This window comes from Agelaius tricolor, unplaced genomic scaffold, assembly GCF_023055355.1.
Source record: "Agelaius tricolor isolate 1412-34295 unplaced genomic scaffold, bAgeTri1.0.p SCAF_11, whole genome shotgun sequence".
NCBI lineage: Eukaryota > Metazoa > Chordata > Aves > Passeriformes > Icteridae > Agelaius > Agelaius tricolor.
In genome coordinates this window covers 9,374,528-9,388,497 of record NW_027269271.1, presented here as the reverse complement: position 1 = coordinate 9,388,497, position 13,970 = coordinate 9,374,528, and the positions used below count along the sequence as shown (strand labels likewise).

Genomic DNA, 13,970 nt, shown 5'->3' with positions numbered 1-13,970 from the left:
TAATTAAGTGTAGTAGAGAGGAGTTAAAATATTTCCTTGAGGCTCTTCAGTTTAGAAAATGTAGAGATGAACTGGCTCAAGTCAGACTACTGTGTGTGAACAGAGAAAAATAACTATTACTTGAAATAAAAAGCTACTACCCATTTATCTGTCTTCCAGCCCCCTCTGTCAGCTAACATGTTGACTGACTGTGGAGGTGGCTGAGAGAGCAGACAGTAACCTGCCTTTTCTGGAGAAAAGGTAGCAGTGGGAAGTCTCAGAAGGACTTATAAAATGGAAAGTAGGACAGCAGATAAAAAAAAAACTATAGCAAAAGCAAGAGATTCTTTTCTCTTCCTCTACAGTACAGCATTCACTTGTTTTCTTATAATCTCCAGCAGCTATCAACCAGATTTATGCAGTGCTGTCTCTGTTCAGAGACTTTGAGGGACAAGAGAGCTAATGCTCAGGCTTCAAATGCTCTTCTTAGCTGGTTATCAACTAAAGGCAGATCATTTTGTTGCTTACATCAGTATAAACCTGGGGTTACTATAGTGACATGAGGGTAGAAGCATGAATAAATTCAATGTAAATGAAAAGAGATTTCAGCCCTGCATATAACTGGCTGCCATTTCAGAAAAAATATTTCAAGCCATTTTGCGTCTGCCATCAACTATCCCAAATTACATTACTAGCTAAACCGATGGAAGATACATATACATAAAATGTTGCATTTTCTTCTGAAGAAAATATTTTCTTGAACAAGTATTTTCTTTACATTAAGTATTACCTCGAGCCTAATTGCTTTTCTTGCTACTCTTTATCTGTAACATCTAACATGTTTTGCAAGATCATCCTCTTGAGCTCGATCTTTCTCTTAAAAAGTCAAGCAACAAATTCACCAGCACTAAGGTAATTAAATATTCCAAAGAGTATTTAAGGAGCAGCTTTTACAAAGTAAATAAATAATGTTTTACAAAATAAGTAATTTACCAATAGTAGAGATTAATTTACAACTTTTAGAAGTTGTTACTAATCCTCCTGCAGTAAAAAAATCAAAACTTGAGGAACTGTAAGCAGATTCTGTAATCAGGGAGTGGCTAACATTGATGGGAAGACTTTTTTCCTGAAGGATTTAAACACAGAAAACCAGTACTACATCATGAGATGAAGCCGAACATGAAAACTACATGGAACAGGTTTATAGAAAAGACCTAAATGTATTCTTTTTCCAATTCAGCTACAAATGTGGTTGTTGTTTTAAATGGTCTGTCTAACTCTCACATGGGACCACACGGGAGACATTTTAGCCTAGTACATGATGCACCAATCTTCCTGACCTAGGTTCTTACACCACTGCACACAATTGTATTCTAATTTCTGAACCAAGATGGTATTTCTGCACTTTGCAAAGCTTTTCACTGGTTTTACATCTACAGAGGATATTGAGGGATCAAAATGAGAGAAAGAAAGATCAGTTTGCGACCTACCTTTGAGAAAAGCATCCTGTCCCAGAAATGCAACACCAAATGCTAAGAGTTTAAGCCACAAAAACATGGTTATTTCTGGAAATCAGGCGTATCCTTATGAAACAGCATGTGTCTCTCTCTGGAAAGCAAAATGAATGTTATCTGTCTGCAAAAGAATTTCTTCACAAAACTTGAACCCAGAAGGAGACTAACTAGGCACATACATTGCACTGCCTGCTTATCTGTGAAGGAGTTGCTTCCTCTGTTACCCTAACTAACCACTCGCAAACTCGCAATGCACTGTAGTGATGTCAGAGACAATTACTTCTTCAAAAAAACTTCTTTCAGTTTCCAGGAAGTCAAAGAGGTTTTTCTTAGGCTCCTGCAGTAATACTTAGCTTCCTTAATTCAACTGAAGTAGATTATTTTCAGCTATTTCTCCCCTTGTACTTAGGAGCTACACAAGACTTCACTTTTCATAGGACTGGATTTAGCAAAGTCACTTTTTTCCCTTCATGTGCACTTTTCTGCACACATTCACGGACTCTCATATATGTTATGTATGTTTCTTGAGATTTCTCTTGAGAGAAAGAGAAACCCTAACCACGAGTCACCAAAACACTTGTTCTGACAACAAGGCCCTCATAAAAATGCATCCTCAGGTGAAGGAACTGATGATTTAATGAAAATCGTTTAAACATGGGGTTGAGCTAGATGATCTCTGGAGGCCCAGTCCAACCCTAACTATTTTGTGATTTGGTGGGATTTATTTCTGAATCTTTCTACAAGGATGTTCTTCCGGGTATGACAGTCATACACAACAAATGCATAGAGGCAGTCCAGTTCTGTTTTCTGTAATGTTTAGAATTGGAGAACTCAATACAATTCTTTACCATGGTAGTGCAGGAGAATTTGTTGTTGCTTTCATGGACTTAATACAAGGTACAGCAAAGGCATTTTCCCTCACTGCATGCACTGAGGCAGTTCTCAACAAATTGGTAAGAAATGTCCCTTATCTAGTAGGGGGAAGAAATTTTTCGTTGCTTCTCTTATTGAAGATCTCCAAGGTTCTAAAAGAACCAGCAGAACCTTGTCATAAGACAGATAAAGAAGAGAATACCTTTGTGCTGCCTATTCCTAAGTCCTTCAGAGATTTCCTAACAACACACAGGAAAAGGTTGCAAAAATTCACTTAATTCACAAATGACATGACTGAATCAACTCCTCAGAAGATTAAATATATCTTCTACAATTTTGAGTCAAGTCTTACAACACAGACCAAAATCTTAGCTTTCATTAAGCAGTATGTCTCCATAGAAAGTGGCTGTAATAACAATTATATTTTAAATGTGTTCAGAACAAAACTGATCCAATGATATTGCTCTGACACTCCAGAGACTCTAATTTTGATATAAAATAACCTCATCATCCTGGAGTTAAATTTGGACTACAGCCACAAATTAAATTTGGACTACAGCCATACACTACCTGCAGCCCTGACATCTTAGTCCCTTTTATCCTAGACAAAAGCAGGACACCAGCATGGCTGACATGTGCCATCTGATGAGCAGAGTGCATGACAGCCTATGAAGAATTTCTCGTAAAGGTTCTCAAAGAGAACCAGGCTCCATTCCCACCTGACATTCCCCAGTAGTTTTATACAATCTCCACTCAACTCCTCTAGTGGCGACCCCAAGACAAATTCCTGCAGAATGGATCTTTTCTGGCTGTGAGATATTTACAGAGCTTCCACAGCACTGAAATATTGCACCATGCCCTATCTATTATTTAGTGAGAACATCACACTCTCCAGTGATCCCACTGTTCTAGGTATACTGCTAACCATAAACCATCAGCTGTTAAAATTATTGACCAAAGTTACAAATTTACATAAGAAGGAGACAGAACTGTTGGAGCAAGTCCAGAGGAGGGTCACAAAGTTGATAAGAGGATTGGAGCACCTTCACTATGAAAACAGGCTGGGAAAGTTGTGGCTGTTCAGCCTGGAGAAAGTTGTGTGAAGACCTTCTCTGAAGGGGCCTAGAGGGAAGCCAAAGGACACTTCACCAAGAACTGTAGTGACAGGACGAGGCATTACAGGTACAAGTTGAAAGAAGGGAAATTTAGATTAGATATTAGGAAGAAACTCTTTAGTGTGAGGGTGTTGTCCAGGGAGGTTGTGGATGTCCAAACACTGGCAGTGTTCAAGGCCAGGTTGGATAAGACCTTGGGCAGCCAGGTCTAGTGGGAGATCTCTCTGCCCACTAAAGGAGGGTTGAGACTGGATCATCGTCAAGGGCCCTTCCAACCTATAACATTCTATGATCCTGTTGGAACTTGTGAAGTCTTTTTCCAGACATAAACTGCAGTCTTCTTTCCCAAGGTTAAACCCAAAACTTCCCTTTTGAAGGAAGGGGAGAATTAATTTACTCTACTTGAACATTAAACAATGGACTGTTAAAATAAATCCTTTCTCAGGACAGAGGCTGAATTTTTAATTGGCCAACATGATTATGTCAGTATGTAACTAGAGCAGTATACTTCCCCTGTCCTGGAAAGAATCAAAGCCAGAACTATCAATTTGTATTAATAAGAATTTCTAAAATGACCTTAAAAATGTGCAGCTGCTTAAGTTACCCATTTCTTTGGAAGTCTTTCTCTTTTGTACTCATCCCCCTGGGTAACCTGGGAGGGAGAGTCTGGTTCTCTCACTGCTAATAAGACTACAGCACTGAAGCCAGGAGCTGTGATCCTCAAAACACTCCACACATGCACAGCCTCTCATAAGACAGCAGACAAAACTGCTTTAGGTGCTCAGTGACTGATGCTAGACAGTGCAAAAGCTCTGCCCAAATCCCAAACAGTCTTGAGCTAGCTGAGAGATACCAAGGTCTCTCACAGCCTCCACAGTCCCTGCTAACTTGCTTTCTACCAGGAGGTGTTTCTGTAGCTCTGTTTAGTAAGTGGTGTGGCCCAGAGGCATCAGACTGCAGGGTGTGACAGAGAGAGGGAGGGAGCAAGCAAGCACACATGCATGACACTTCTGCCCCAGAACAACTCCACCATATGCTAATGCAGCTAAAAAATACCTTACTATTCTTTGGGGAGAAGCCAAGGAGCTGCTTCCTATTCCAGTGAAGGGCAGAGCAAAGTAGAGAACATCCATAAAGCTCACCACTATTTACCCTAAAAGAAGGGAGAGCATGAACTCTTCAACCACGAGATATTATTTTGAGATTCCTTTTTTTTACTCCAAGAGTGTTCCCCAAACCATTCCCTATCTCTGCCTGGTACTACTGTGCCAGGAGGAAATGGAATTGAAAGATTACAGCAAGGCAACAGTAGCAGTAACCAGGGTATAAACAGCATCTTGATACAGCCACAAGCCAAATAAATCTGTGCCTCAGGTTGGATTGTCACAGGTTGTCTGTCCCCAAAGACTGGCCCATCCTGCATCTGCCACCAGATACCAACAGCCACACTTCCCCTGCACTCTGACACCTACGGGGCCTGTGCCACCCACAAATGACCATTGGTGCTCACTGTGTTTAATGCCACACATTAAACACTGAAAGATGCCAGTGAAACCTCACTCTGTTTGTTCTCTCTTCATATGTTTTCATGTGGCTCAGTTTCACCCTGTGTTCATTTTCCTAAGAGTTCAGCCAGGTAACACTGCAGCATTCACATTCCTCATACAACACAACTTCTGAGTCCAGATTATCAAAGTCATTATGGTTTCAGTTTAGCATCCATCACCAAGAATTTTAACTGGGATTTATTGGGTTTTTGGAGGGTATAATGGCATGGAGTGGGAGGATTAATTCAGGCAATGGTGTTCTTCACTGGTACCTAAACCTAATGCTGTTTTGTGTTAATGTGTTTACAAAATGTAGTATGAATTAATTTTTACAATCAATGCATTCTCAAGAACTCACCTGTGTTTTCCTTTTGTTCAGAGGCCTTGAAAGAATAAATTACAAAGCATGTAACTAAATAAAAAATAAATTCTCTACATACTCCATACATCATTTGTATTTAAAGTAATGCAGACTTCTTTTGCATAATTTCCCTTGCACTGAAGTCATCTCATATGACTCAGCTCAGTTACAGTGATGCTCAGCACACTGCATATCAGAATTTAGCAGTTCACAGAAACTAAAGTCACATGCTTTTGCAAACACTAAGGGACAGAGGATAAATTTACCCCAAGGGCAACTCTGTTTAAATCAAGGGGGCTACCTGCATTATGCATTTTATCCAGTAAAATTATTTTGACAGTCTTACTGTGAAAACATTGTTCATGCTAGAGAACATATAACAGTCTTAATGTTTCACTGAACATTTGCTAAGGAATCTATTTTTTACATACTTTTCCAGGCTTGTTTTCAATTGCCAAGAACTATTTCCTGAAGAAAGAAAACATTTCTACTTAATGCGTCACATTGGATCAAATTATTTTAAGGTCAAGAGTAAACAATAGAGCTCTTTGTGCAAGCATACTGCTCTGCTGCTATCAACCCTCAGGCAAGGATGATTTGACATCTTCACTTCATATGCTGCCTGCATGATCTGTGCTGTACCTGCTCAGGACAGAGAACGTATTCTGGTATCCCTGAGGCACTCTGCTCAATCTGGCCCAAAATGAGCAATAAGCCTACAAGAAGCTCTTGGAAGTGCTAGGCACCTACTTCTTGCTTACACATAAAATCAATGCAGGATAACAGTGGGCTCAGTTATTGTGAAATGAACGTTCTTGAACAGCTCCTTTTAACATGCTCACTTAGAATTTGCTACCCTTAAACAGTGTCAGCATATCCATAAGTCCTGGGATTTGTTAGATTTGTGATGAACATCTACTCTGCTTCCTGGTTCTGAATGGGTGCTGGATGCTGAGAACAGCTTAGGATTTAGCTTTGTATAAGGTGTTCAACTCTTGCCCAGTGAATGAGATAATGTTATATTATAAAACATCAAATAAACATTTTTACCCATAGCATCTTTTCTCTGTATCCTTCCATGATTCACTTTGAAAGGGAAAATGAAAAGAAGGGATGAAAATTAATTGAATATTTGCTTCCCCTGGACCACTTCTTGAACTCTCATTCTGAAGAGCTCTTCAACAGTGGCAGATTTTTTCCTCCTCTTAGTCCGATTCTGCTTTTCCCCCCCAGTTTCATTTCCTAGTACCAACTTCTGGGTTCTATAGGCACTCATATGACTGTCTCAACAAATGAAGAACCACAATTTGAAAGGGCAGTGAGCTGAATTCTAGGCAGAGCATTGTCCTCTGAACAATCAGGCTAAAATTCAGGAATACCACCCCAGCTGGAGGAACTAAACAAGCTCCCTCTGTGCAGGGAGCTTGACCTGCACCCTATCACATTCACAAAATCCACCCTGCCTTCAGCTGATGGCTTGGTACTAGCTAATCTATACCTGCTGGTTAATTTTCCCAAACTATATGCAGAAGTATACTTAATTACATAACACTCTGCAGTAAATGCTGTCTTACCTGCACCATAAAGTCACAGTTGGGCCATGTTTGCAGAAGGCCTGACAGAACACAAGTAAAGCAATAGTAGCACCTGCCAACACAAAAGACCCCACACAGAAAGGGAAGAAAATGCTTACAGTCTTTCCCAAAGTCTGTACATTCTGGTTTCATTGCAGATCACTGGGTATTCCCTTTTCTCTTGAACATTACTTCCTGTGTGCCCTGCACCAAATATGAAGATCAGTCTGTTTATTCTGAAGGTAATACACAGCGTGGGCTTTTTTTTTCATCTTTTTTTTAATGCTCAACTTCAGCTGAAGCAGGCCAGGACCAGGGCCAGGGTAGGCTATTGAGCCCATGTTTCAGGCTATCTTCCTACAATATGCTACTTCAGAGCTAACTGCTCTCTAGTCTTTGCTGTAAATGAGCAGACCAGCTTGCTTTCTGTGAGTTCTCAGTACCCTTTTCTGTTCTTCCCAAGCAGGAATCTTCTGTGATTTTAAGTTCTGTTTTCTTTGCTTCTACCACTGTATCCTGCTTCCACCCAGACTGCTCCTCACCTAGGGTGCCAGATTGATTGTCTTACCCTATTAGCTGTGCTCTACAAGCAGTCCTGGTCTTTCACGATCTGTCAGATCACAGTGCTTATAGCCAAGAGTATTTGTGTGCATTTTTCCAATAAAACACAGAATTACCTCATAGCATTACCTCATAGTTTTTCTAACATCCCAGCTAAGATTATGTTTTGGATGGACATGCAGTCCCACAGCTGATTGTAGTCATTACTGCATAGAAGCACAAAATGCCTTTGAGCAAGGTATTTATAAGCATAAACCACAAATCTTTACCTAGAAGGAAGGTCTGCTTACAGTGATGCTGTCGGTCATCTTCTGATAGCCCATCTCCTGGCCTTCTTCACATTGGGACATGATTTTTCTCTCTGGGGCTGTCCAAAAGGGTTAGAGAGATGTCTCCAAGAAGCATGTGGCAGGCATTACTTCTTCCTCACTGGCTTGTCAAGAAACTACTGCTATAAATCTACAAGAGTCTGGAAGATTTCTATAATCTAAGCTCAAATAGTCATCTTTGAATTTGAAACTGTTAGGAACCCAAACTGATCCCACTGATTTATTTACCCTGTACATCAGTGTCTGTATCTCCCTCCCTCAGTTTCCATGTCTCTAAGCCCTTCAGTTTATTTGTTTCATACACACTACAAGCCATCTTAAAATGTCACAAGTTCATAGTGCTGATACTCTGGAAAAAACAAAAGTCTGTATAAAGATGCACTGGATGTCTTGGTTTATTCTCACACTAAAAAAACCCCAGAATATTTAGCAAAGACAATAAATTCTAAACTTTAAAGTAAAATAGTAATGCAAAAGTCATTCATGTAATTGAAAATATTTCTTTATCACTTCCTGTTAATGGGCATAATTAGACTCAGCTAAGAGAGGTGCAAAAATATTGGATATTTACTTTTAAAATAACAATCATGTAAACAGTAGACTTGTGCACGACAAATTTTGGCAGAGTCAAGCAAATGTTTGAGTGATTTACAGCAGGTAAGAGAAAAGACTGCATTGGGAAGACAAGCACTGAAATAAATAGATTTGTTTTGGTATTTGGGTTTTACAGCTAATTTCTATTTCACTAAAGGACATTTCACAATAAGCACTCAAAGACATTTAGCACAAATTGGCTATTTTAACTGGGTCACAAAGCTCAAGAAACATATTGCTGAGGCCTTATAAATACATACAATCTGTGCATACAGTGCAAAGGAAGAGCCAAAAATAACCAAAAAAGGATGGTGGAAGGGGAGGAGGGGAAGTTGGTAATCCCATGCTGTGGTATTCCCCAAACACCTGGAATTCTCAGAGTGTGTAAACCACTGAATCACAAGAGAAGCAAAACAGTATCAGAGTCATTTGTTTTAAGAAAAAAAAAAAAACCTTTCCATGTTCCTTATAAAACAGGACCCTAAGAAACACCACAATTTCACAACTGTTTTATAACATGTGCTCATTTGTACACTGCCAAAAATCTAGTCTCTATCAAAAAAAAAAAAAGGCAAAAAACATAGTATCACTATTGTTTCTTAAGTTTTATTCTAAAAAGTGATAAATGCTGGCAATATAAATTATTAGCAAGAATAGCTCATTTTTCCCATACCAAGCTCAGGCTGATATACTAATTTGGTAATGTGCTCTCACCCCCCAGATCAGCATAAAATATTTGCACATCCTCTTTCTGCCTTACAGCAAGTGTTACTTCCTACACTTAGTACGTTAGGAAATATCACAGAAGATGAAACTTCATGCAACAATTATTTAGCAAGAGTCTCTGTCTGTTTTTGTCTTCTTCTCATAAGAAGATCCTCTTTAGAGTTCATGAGATTCTCTGTTAAAAATACAGAGGCATTATTTAAAATTGGTTTGATGCAAACCAAAAATAAAGTGCCAGTTCCTAGAACAAAGTCAGTCTGTCAAACCTACAACCAGGTAAACAAAATGTAAGGCTTCTCCTTGAGACAAAGCTATGCTGAGCAATCTGAACCTCATTTTAGTTTCATAGCCCAGCTTAATTTTCAGTTTACTGAGGTTCAGAAAGTTGCTCCACTCTGATCAATAGAGACACATTCTGGAGGGGTGAATTTTCTGACAGACTTTACCCACTCCATCAAGCACATTGTCATTTTAGGTGGAGGAGACCATGGAAAAATACAGATTCACAAATAAATTTGTCTACGAAAAGCAAATAACCTGTTCATTTTCCTTTCCTTCTACTGTAAACAGGAACAAATTAAAGACAGATGATAGCAAACAAAACATGACCTGCCTGCCACCCACTGTCCCTGATCAAAGAGTCCTTGGTGCTATTCCTTGCTCTCAGAACCTTCCTTTCTCCAAATTTCCCACATCAGTCTGAAAAAAAATCCTGAACTGTCTCACTACTCTTCAGTTCACCTTCTTGAATCATGAATCTGTAAGGTCAGACTTACATACACGCTATTCTAGCTGGAAATACCTTTCACATACTGCTACAATTTTTGGGCACCAAAACACCAGTCCAGAGGAAAGCAAGCTCCATGCATATTTCTGCATAAGGAACATGAGCAGGGTGAGAAAAGAGAAGTTCAAAAACAAGGTGGGAAGAGCTTTTCTCTGCTGCTTCCACAATGGCCTCTGCTCGACTCCAAGAGGTAACAGGAAGTAGAAAAAGTAATTTTGAGAAAGCCTGGGTTGTATACATGTCCTAGCTCATGTTAGAAAGTTGAGCAGCTGAAAATGTACATATTCTTTTTATAACCATGGGGTCTCTCTGAAGATCATGCATCTATTCTTATTTACCTATTTTAAATAGTTCTATGCTTTCATTAATATTCAGAACTAATTAAGGGGCAAAATAATTTGGTTTTCATGATCTACAATAGTTAAATTATGTGAAACCAGTTTTATAAATTATCTACCAATCATCCAAACCACCTACAACCATTTATTGAACAAATAAGTGCTCAAAAGACAAAACAAAACCCCAAAGTCCTGTCAAATAGATGATTTATCTTGAATCCCAGCAGATACCCACTTAAACTACTCACAGTACTTTTTATGCTGTATTTGTAAAAAATGTATGTAGTTAAAAGTTTTGTTTAACTGCAACATCAGATATATTTTAATACCTTTACTGTTGTGAAAGATCACCAGCAGTGTTTTTCAAGATTGCCAGATTAAGACTGTTAGACCAAATAAAGCTATAACTGAGAAACAATAAAAATTTCTGATGGCTGCTTCTTGCTCTTGCCTCAGCTTGGCCCATAAATCGCTGCTGCTCTCAGCTTTCCAAGCTGGTTTCACTTTGTAGTTCCTGTATGATAATTACCAAGGCTCAGAAATGGCACAGAGCTGCAAAAGTCATAACTGAGGAACTGAATATAACCTTCTTTTCCAGCCAAGTGAAATTCCAACTACATCAGTGAAGCCACAATTTCATTTATGTTGTCTTTGGTAGCTCTCTTTGCAGTTGGACTTTCTGGAGATCAGCTAAGGCATTTTGATGCAGCCCACTGTGGGTCCCTGAAGTAAGGAATACTCTGGGAGCTGAAAACAGCAGTGTTGATATCCTGGCCCTCAAACCCCAACCTCAATTTGACACACTGAAACACGTGAGGTGAGTGCATGCCTTCTTACCTTTGGATTGTTTGGATGAAAGGATTGATCCTTTAGGGACAACCTACCTGATATCTCAGCTTTCATTCTGTACATCAGAGGTACCAAGATCCTTTTCACCAATCTGCCTGCCACAGGTGCCATCACTTTCTTACTGAAAGCAGAAAAGTACAGAGACAGATAAATACCATGCATATTCTCATCTAAAGACTGGATTACAGATTTGGCAAAACTTTTAGAGTCAGAGGCCTCAGGTTTTCCTCAACAAGCTGCTTTCTTAGCTCTTGTCACGATACATTGAGTGATTTAAAGCTTGCACTGAACTAATGCACACCTGACACTGAATCCCAGGTGCTGCGGGACCTACAAACTCTGCTCTGGGGCAGGGGAGATGTTGCAGAAGTGTGCAGACATTTGAAGTTCTGTTCAGTCCAAGTGCTGAGAGCACATCTCTCGCTCTTCCTGGCCCCTGGCTGTTCTTTCAGCTTGTCAATACCTCCCTTTTGACATGACACAACTTTTGTATGGAGCAAAATGATCCATTATACAGCTCTCCCAAAAACACTTTTGGGCAGCACCTTTGATGGGATGCATATCTTGGCTTGTACTTCAATCACATATTTTAATCTACCTGTGGTATACACGGTTACCAGTATCTCTTCCTCCCCTTACCTGCTGAAGTGTGAGATTGAGTTTTCTCTGTTTAAAAATATATAGCTGTCACTTTATGGCCATTTCTGCAAGATTATGTGGAATAATTTGAACACTTTCATCATTGGGTGACATACACTGCTTGTGCAGAGATTTGTGCTGTCCTTCTCCTAAGCTGGGGACAAGGAGTGACAGAGGCTTTCTTTCCTCCCCAGCTGTCCCTGGACATAGCAGTGCTCAGAGAAAGGCACCCTTTGGCAGCCAGCTCTGTGCAGCACACTCTCATGTTCTGGTCAAGCAATGCAATTGTGACTGGGAGGGAAGGAGAGGAGAGAGAAGAGGAGAGCTGAGGAGAAAAGCAGATCATGGAGCAAGAAGTGGTGGTCACTGAGAGCTCTGCATATGCAAGCAGGATGCTGTAAAAATCTCAGCAGAGAAAGCACAGACACCAGTACAATGCAATGTGCTTTTACTGCACCCAGCTCCACCTAGATGTCAGGCTGCTGGGCCCTACCCTCAGCTCTACAGGCATTTGTGAAGTCCCAAGAAGTGTTCAAAAGGGCAATGATCCACAGGATTCTCAGTGTATCTGTAGGTACATACAGGAACATGTATATGGGTATTTAAGGATGGATGAAGTTGCAGATTAGTTGCCATTTTTCTATGGAAGGGTTATCAGGTAAAGACAATCCTTTAAATGTTTTCTGTTCCATGCTGCACAAAAACCTTTGAGCATATACTTGTTTTAAGCAGCTCATATTGCCCAGCTCAGCAAGGGTCATGTTCAAATTTGCTGCTAAAATTAATGTCAATAGCATTTAAAGGGTCTCTTCTTGGAAGCTTTTAGCTCTAAGAATCAGAGCAAATACATATCTAGCAAGAGACACAGCAACTTAGATTTATAACCTGACCTTGAGTTATGGGAAAGCATTTTATAACATTCCAGATTTATGATTTTATTTCCTGGAGACCCTGACTGTAAAAATGAGGCTGGACTTAAAGAAGAAAGTACACTTCTGGTTTTCTTAACAAGGTGTCCTTGAGCTGTATATCTTGTAACAAAATCCAGACAATCTTTTAAGAAATCTATGTTCTTCTTTAATTGTCTCATAGCTAAAGGCTTTAAAACCAAGATGAGCTATGTACTTCCTCACATCCACAGATGCAGAGACACTGAGCACAATTCTAGCTTTTATTATGCACATTTCTTGAGAGTATTATATTCTTTTTCTCCATATGCAAATTTTACAAGTACCTTTTCTCTTTCTTGATTTGTAGCCTACACAATCTTTGCATCATACCATTTGTAAATTTTCAAATTTATATCAAGAAAAATATCCATTCTTAGCTTCAATAAAAATTAAGAGGCAAATGCTTACAGTCTTATGGACTCACTATTTCAGTGATGTGTAAACAGACCACTTGTCCTGCTATCATTAAAATTTTCTAGAACAGGATTCCACTACAGAAAACTCAAATATAACTGTCATTCACTTGACAGCTTAAACTGATAATAACACACATCCTTATACTTAATTATTCCTTCTGTTTAGGAGACAAGACCAAAACCTACCTTTAAGTTATTGCCTACTTTTAAGTTATTGCTTTCTTTTCTGTTACAGTTTTTCACCTCTCACTCATCTTACAAAAATATAGGGAATGGGAGCACAAAATAAAGAAGCAAAGAAAGCAGCTTCAAAAATTGGAAGTTTACAGTTACTTCCCCTTTCCTGCTTTCAGGATTAACTATAAAAAAAGCTCAGATTTTATTTTATTCTTTTCTTCAAAGAGTTTCTGGGAATAGAATTCAAATTATCAGAGGTTCCCTTTCTTATTTAGGGCCACTTACTGACCCTAAGAAAAATGTATTGAGGCATCAGATGTATTTGTTTGAAATACCTGATATTGAAATTCAAACAGTTCTTCAAGCAGAATTCCCAACAAGAAGGATTTGTGACAGGGAGTCTACAAGATTTACTTTGAAGAAAGAAAATGCGTGTTTAAGAGACCCTCGAACCTTCAAAAGAACACCTCCTTCAAAAGGCCCCACCTCACAGCTATAAGGGATTTTCAGAAGTTAATATATTTACATAAAGTGGAAAGACTTGCAAACTGTACAAGGCAATTACTGAAAACAGTGGTGTAGTATTGAACAAAATGGTCCTGATTTTCCTTGGGTTTTTTTTCAAAGAAATCCATTATTTC

At 39.2% G+C, this 13,970-nt stretch overlaps 1 protein-coding gene across 7 annotated transcripts in view; it reads right to left on the bottom strand.

The window, feature by feature from the left end:
- PTPRC (protein tyrosine phosphatase receptor type C) overlaps positions 1 to 13,970 on the bottom strand; it is a 75,854-nt gene that overhangs the window by 57,215 nt on the left and 4,669 nt on the right. For 4 of the 7 annotated variants that reach the window (XM_071436037.1, XM_071436039.1, XM_071436041.1 and 1 more), the window contains one exon: positions 11,183 to 11,268. In XM_071436037.1, the coding sequence (XP_071292138.1) occupies positions 11,183 to 11,258 (76 nt within the window). In that variant the 5' untranslated portion in view covers positions 11,259 to 11,268. Of the gene's footprint in view, positions 1 to 1,469; positions 1,588 to 1,672; positions 1,739 to 11,182; positions 11,269 to 13,970 lie in introns of those variants that run through there. The other 3 variants (XM_071436038.1, XM_071436040.1, XM_071436044.1) reach the window with 1 other exon arrangement.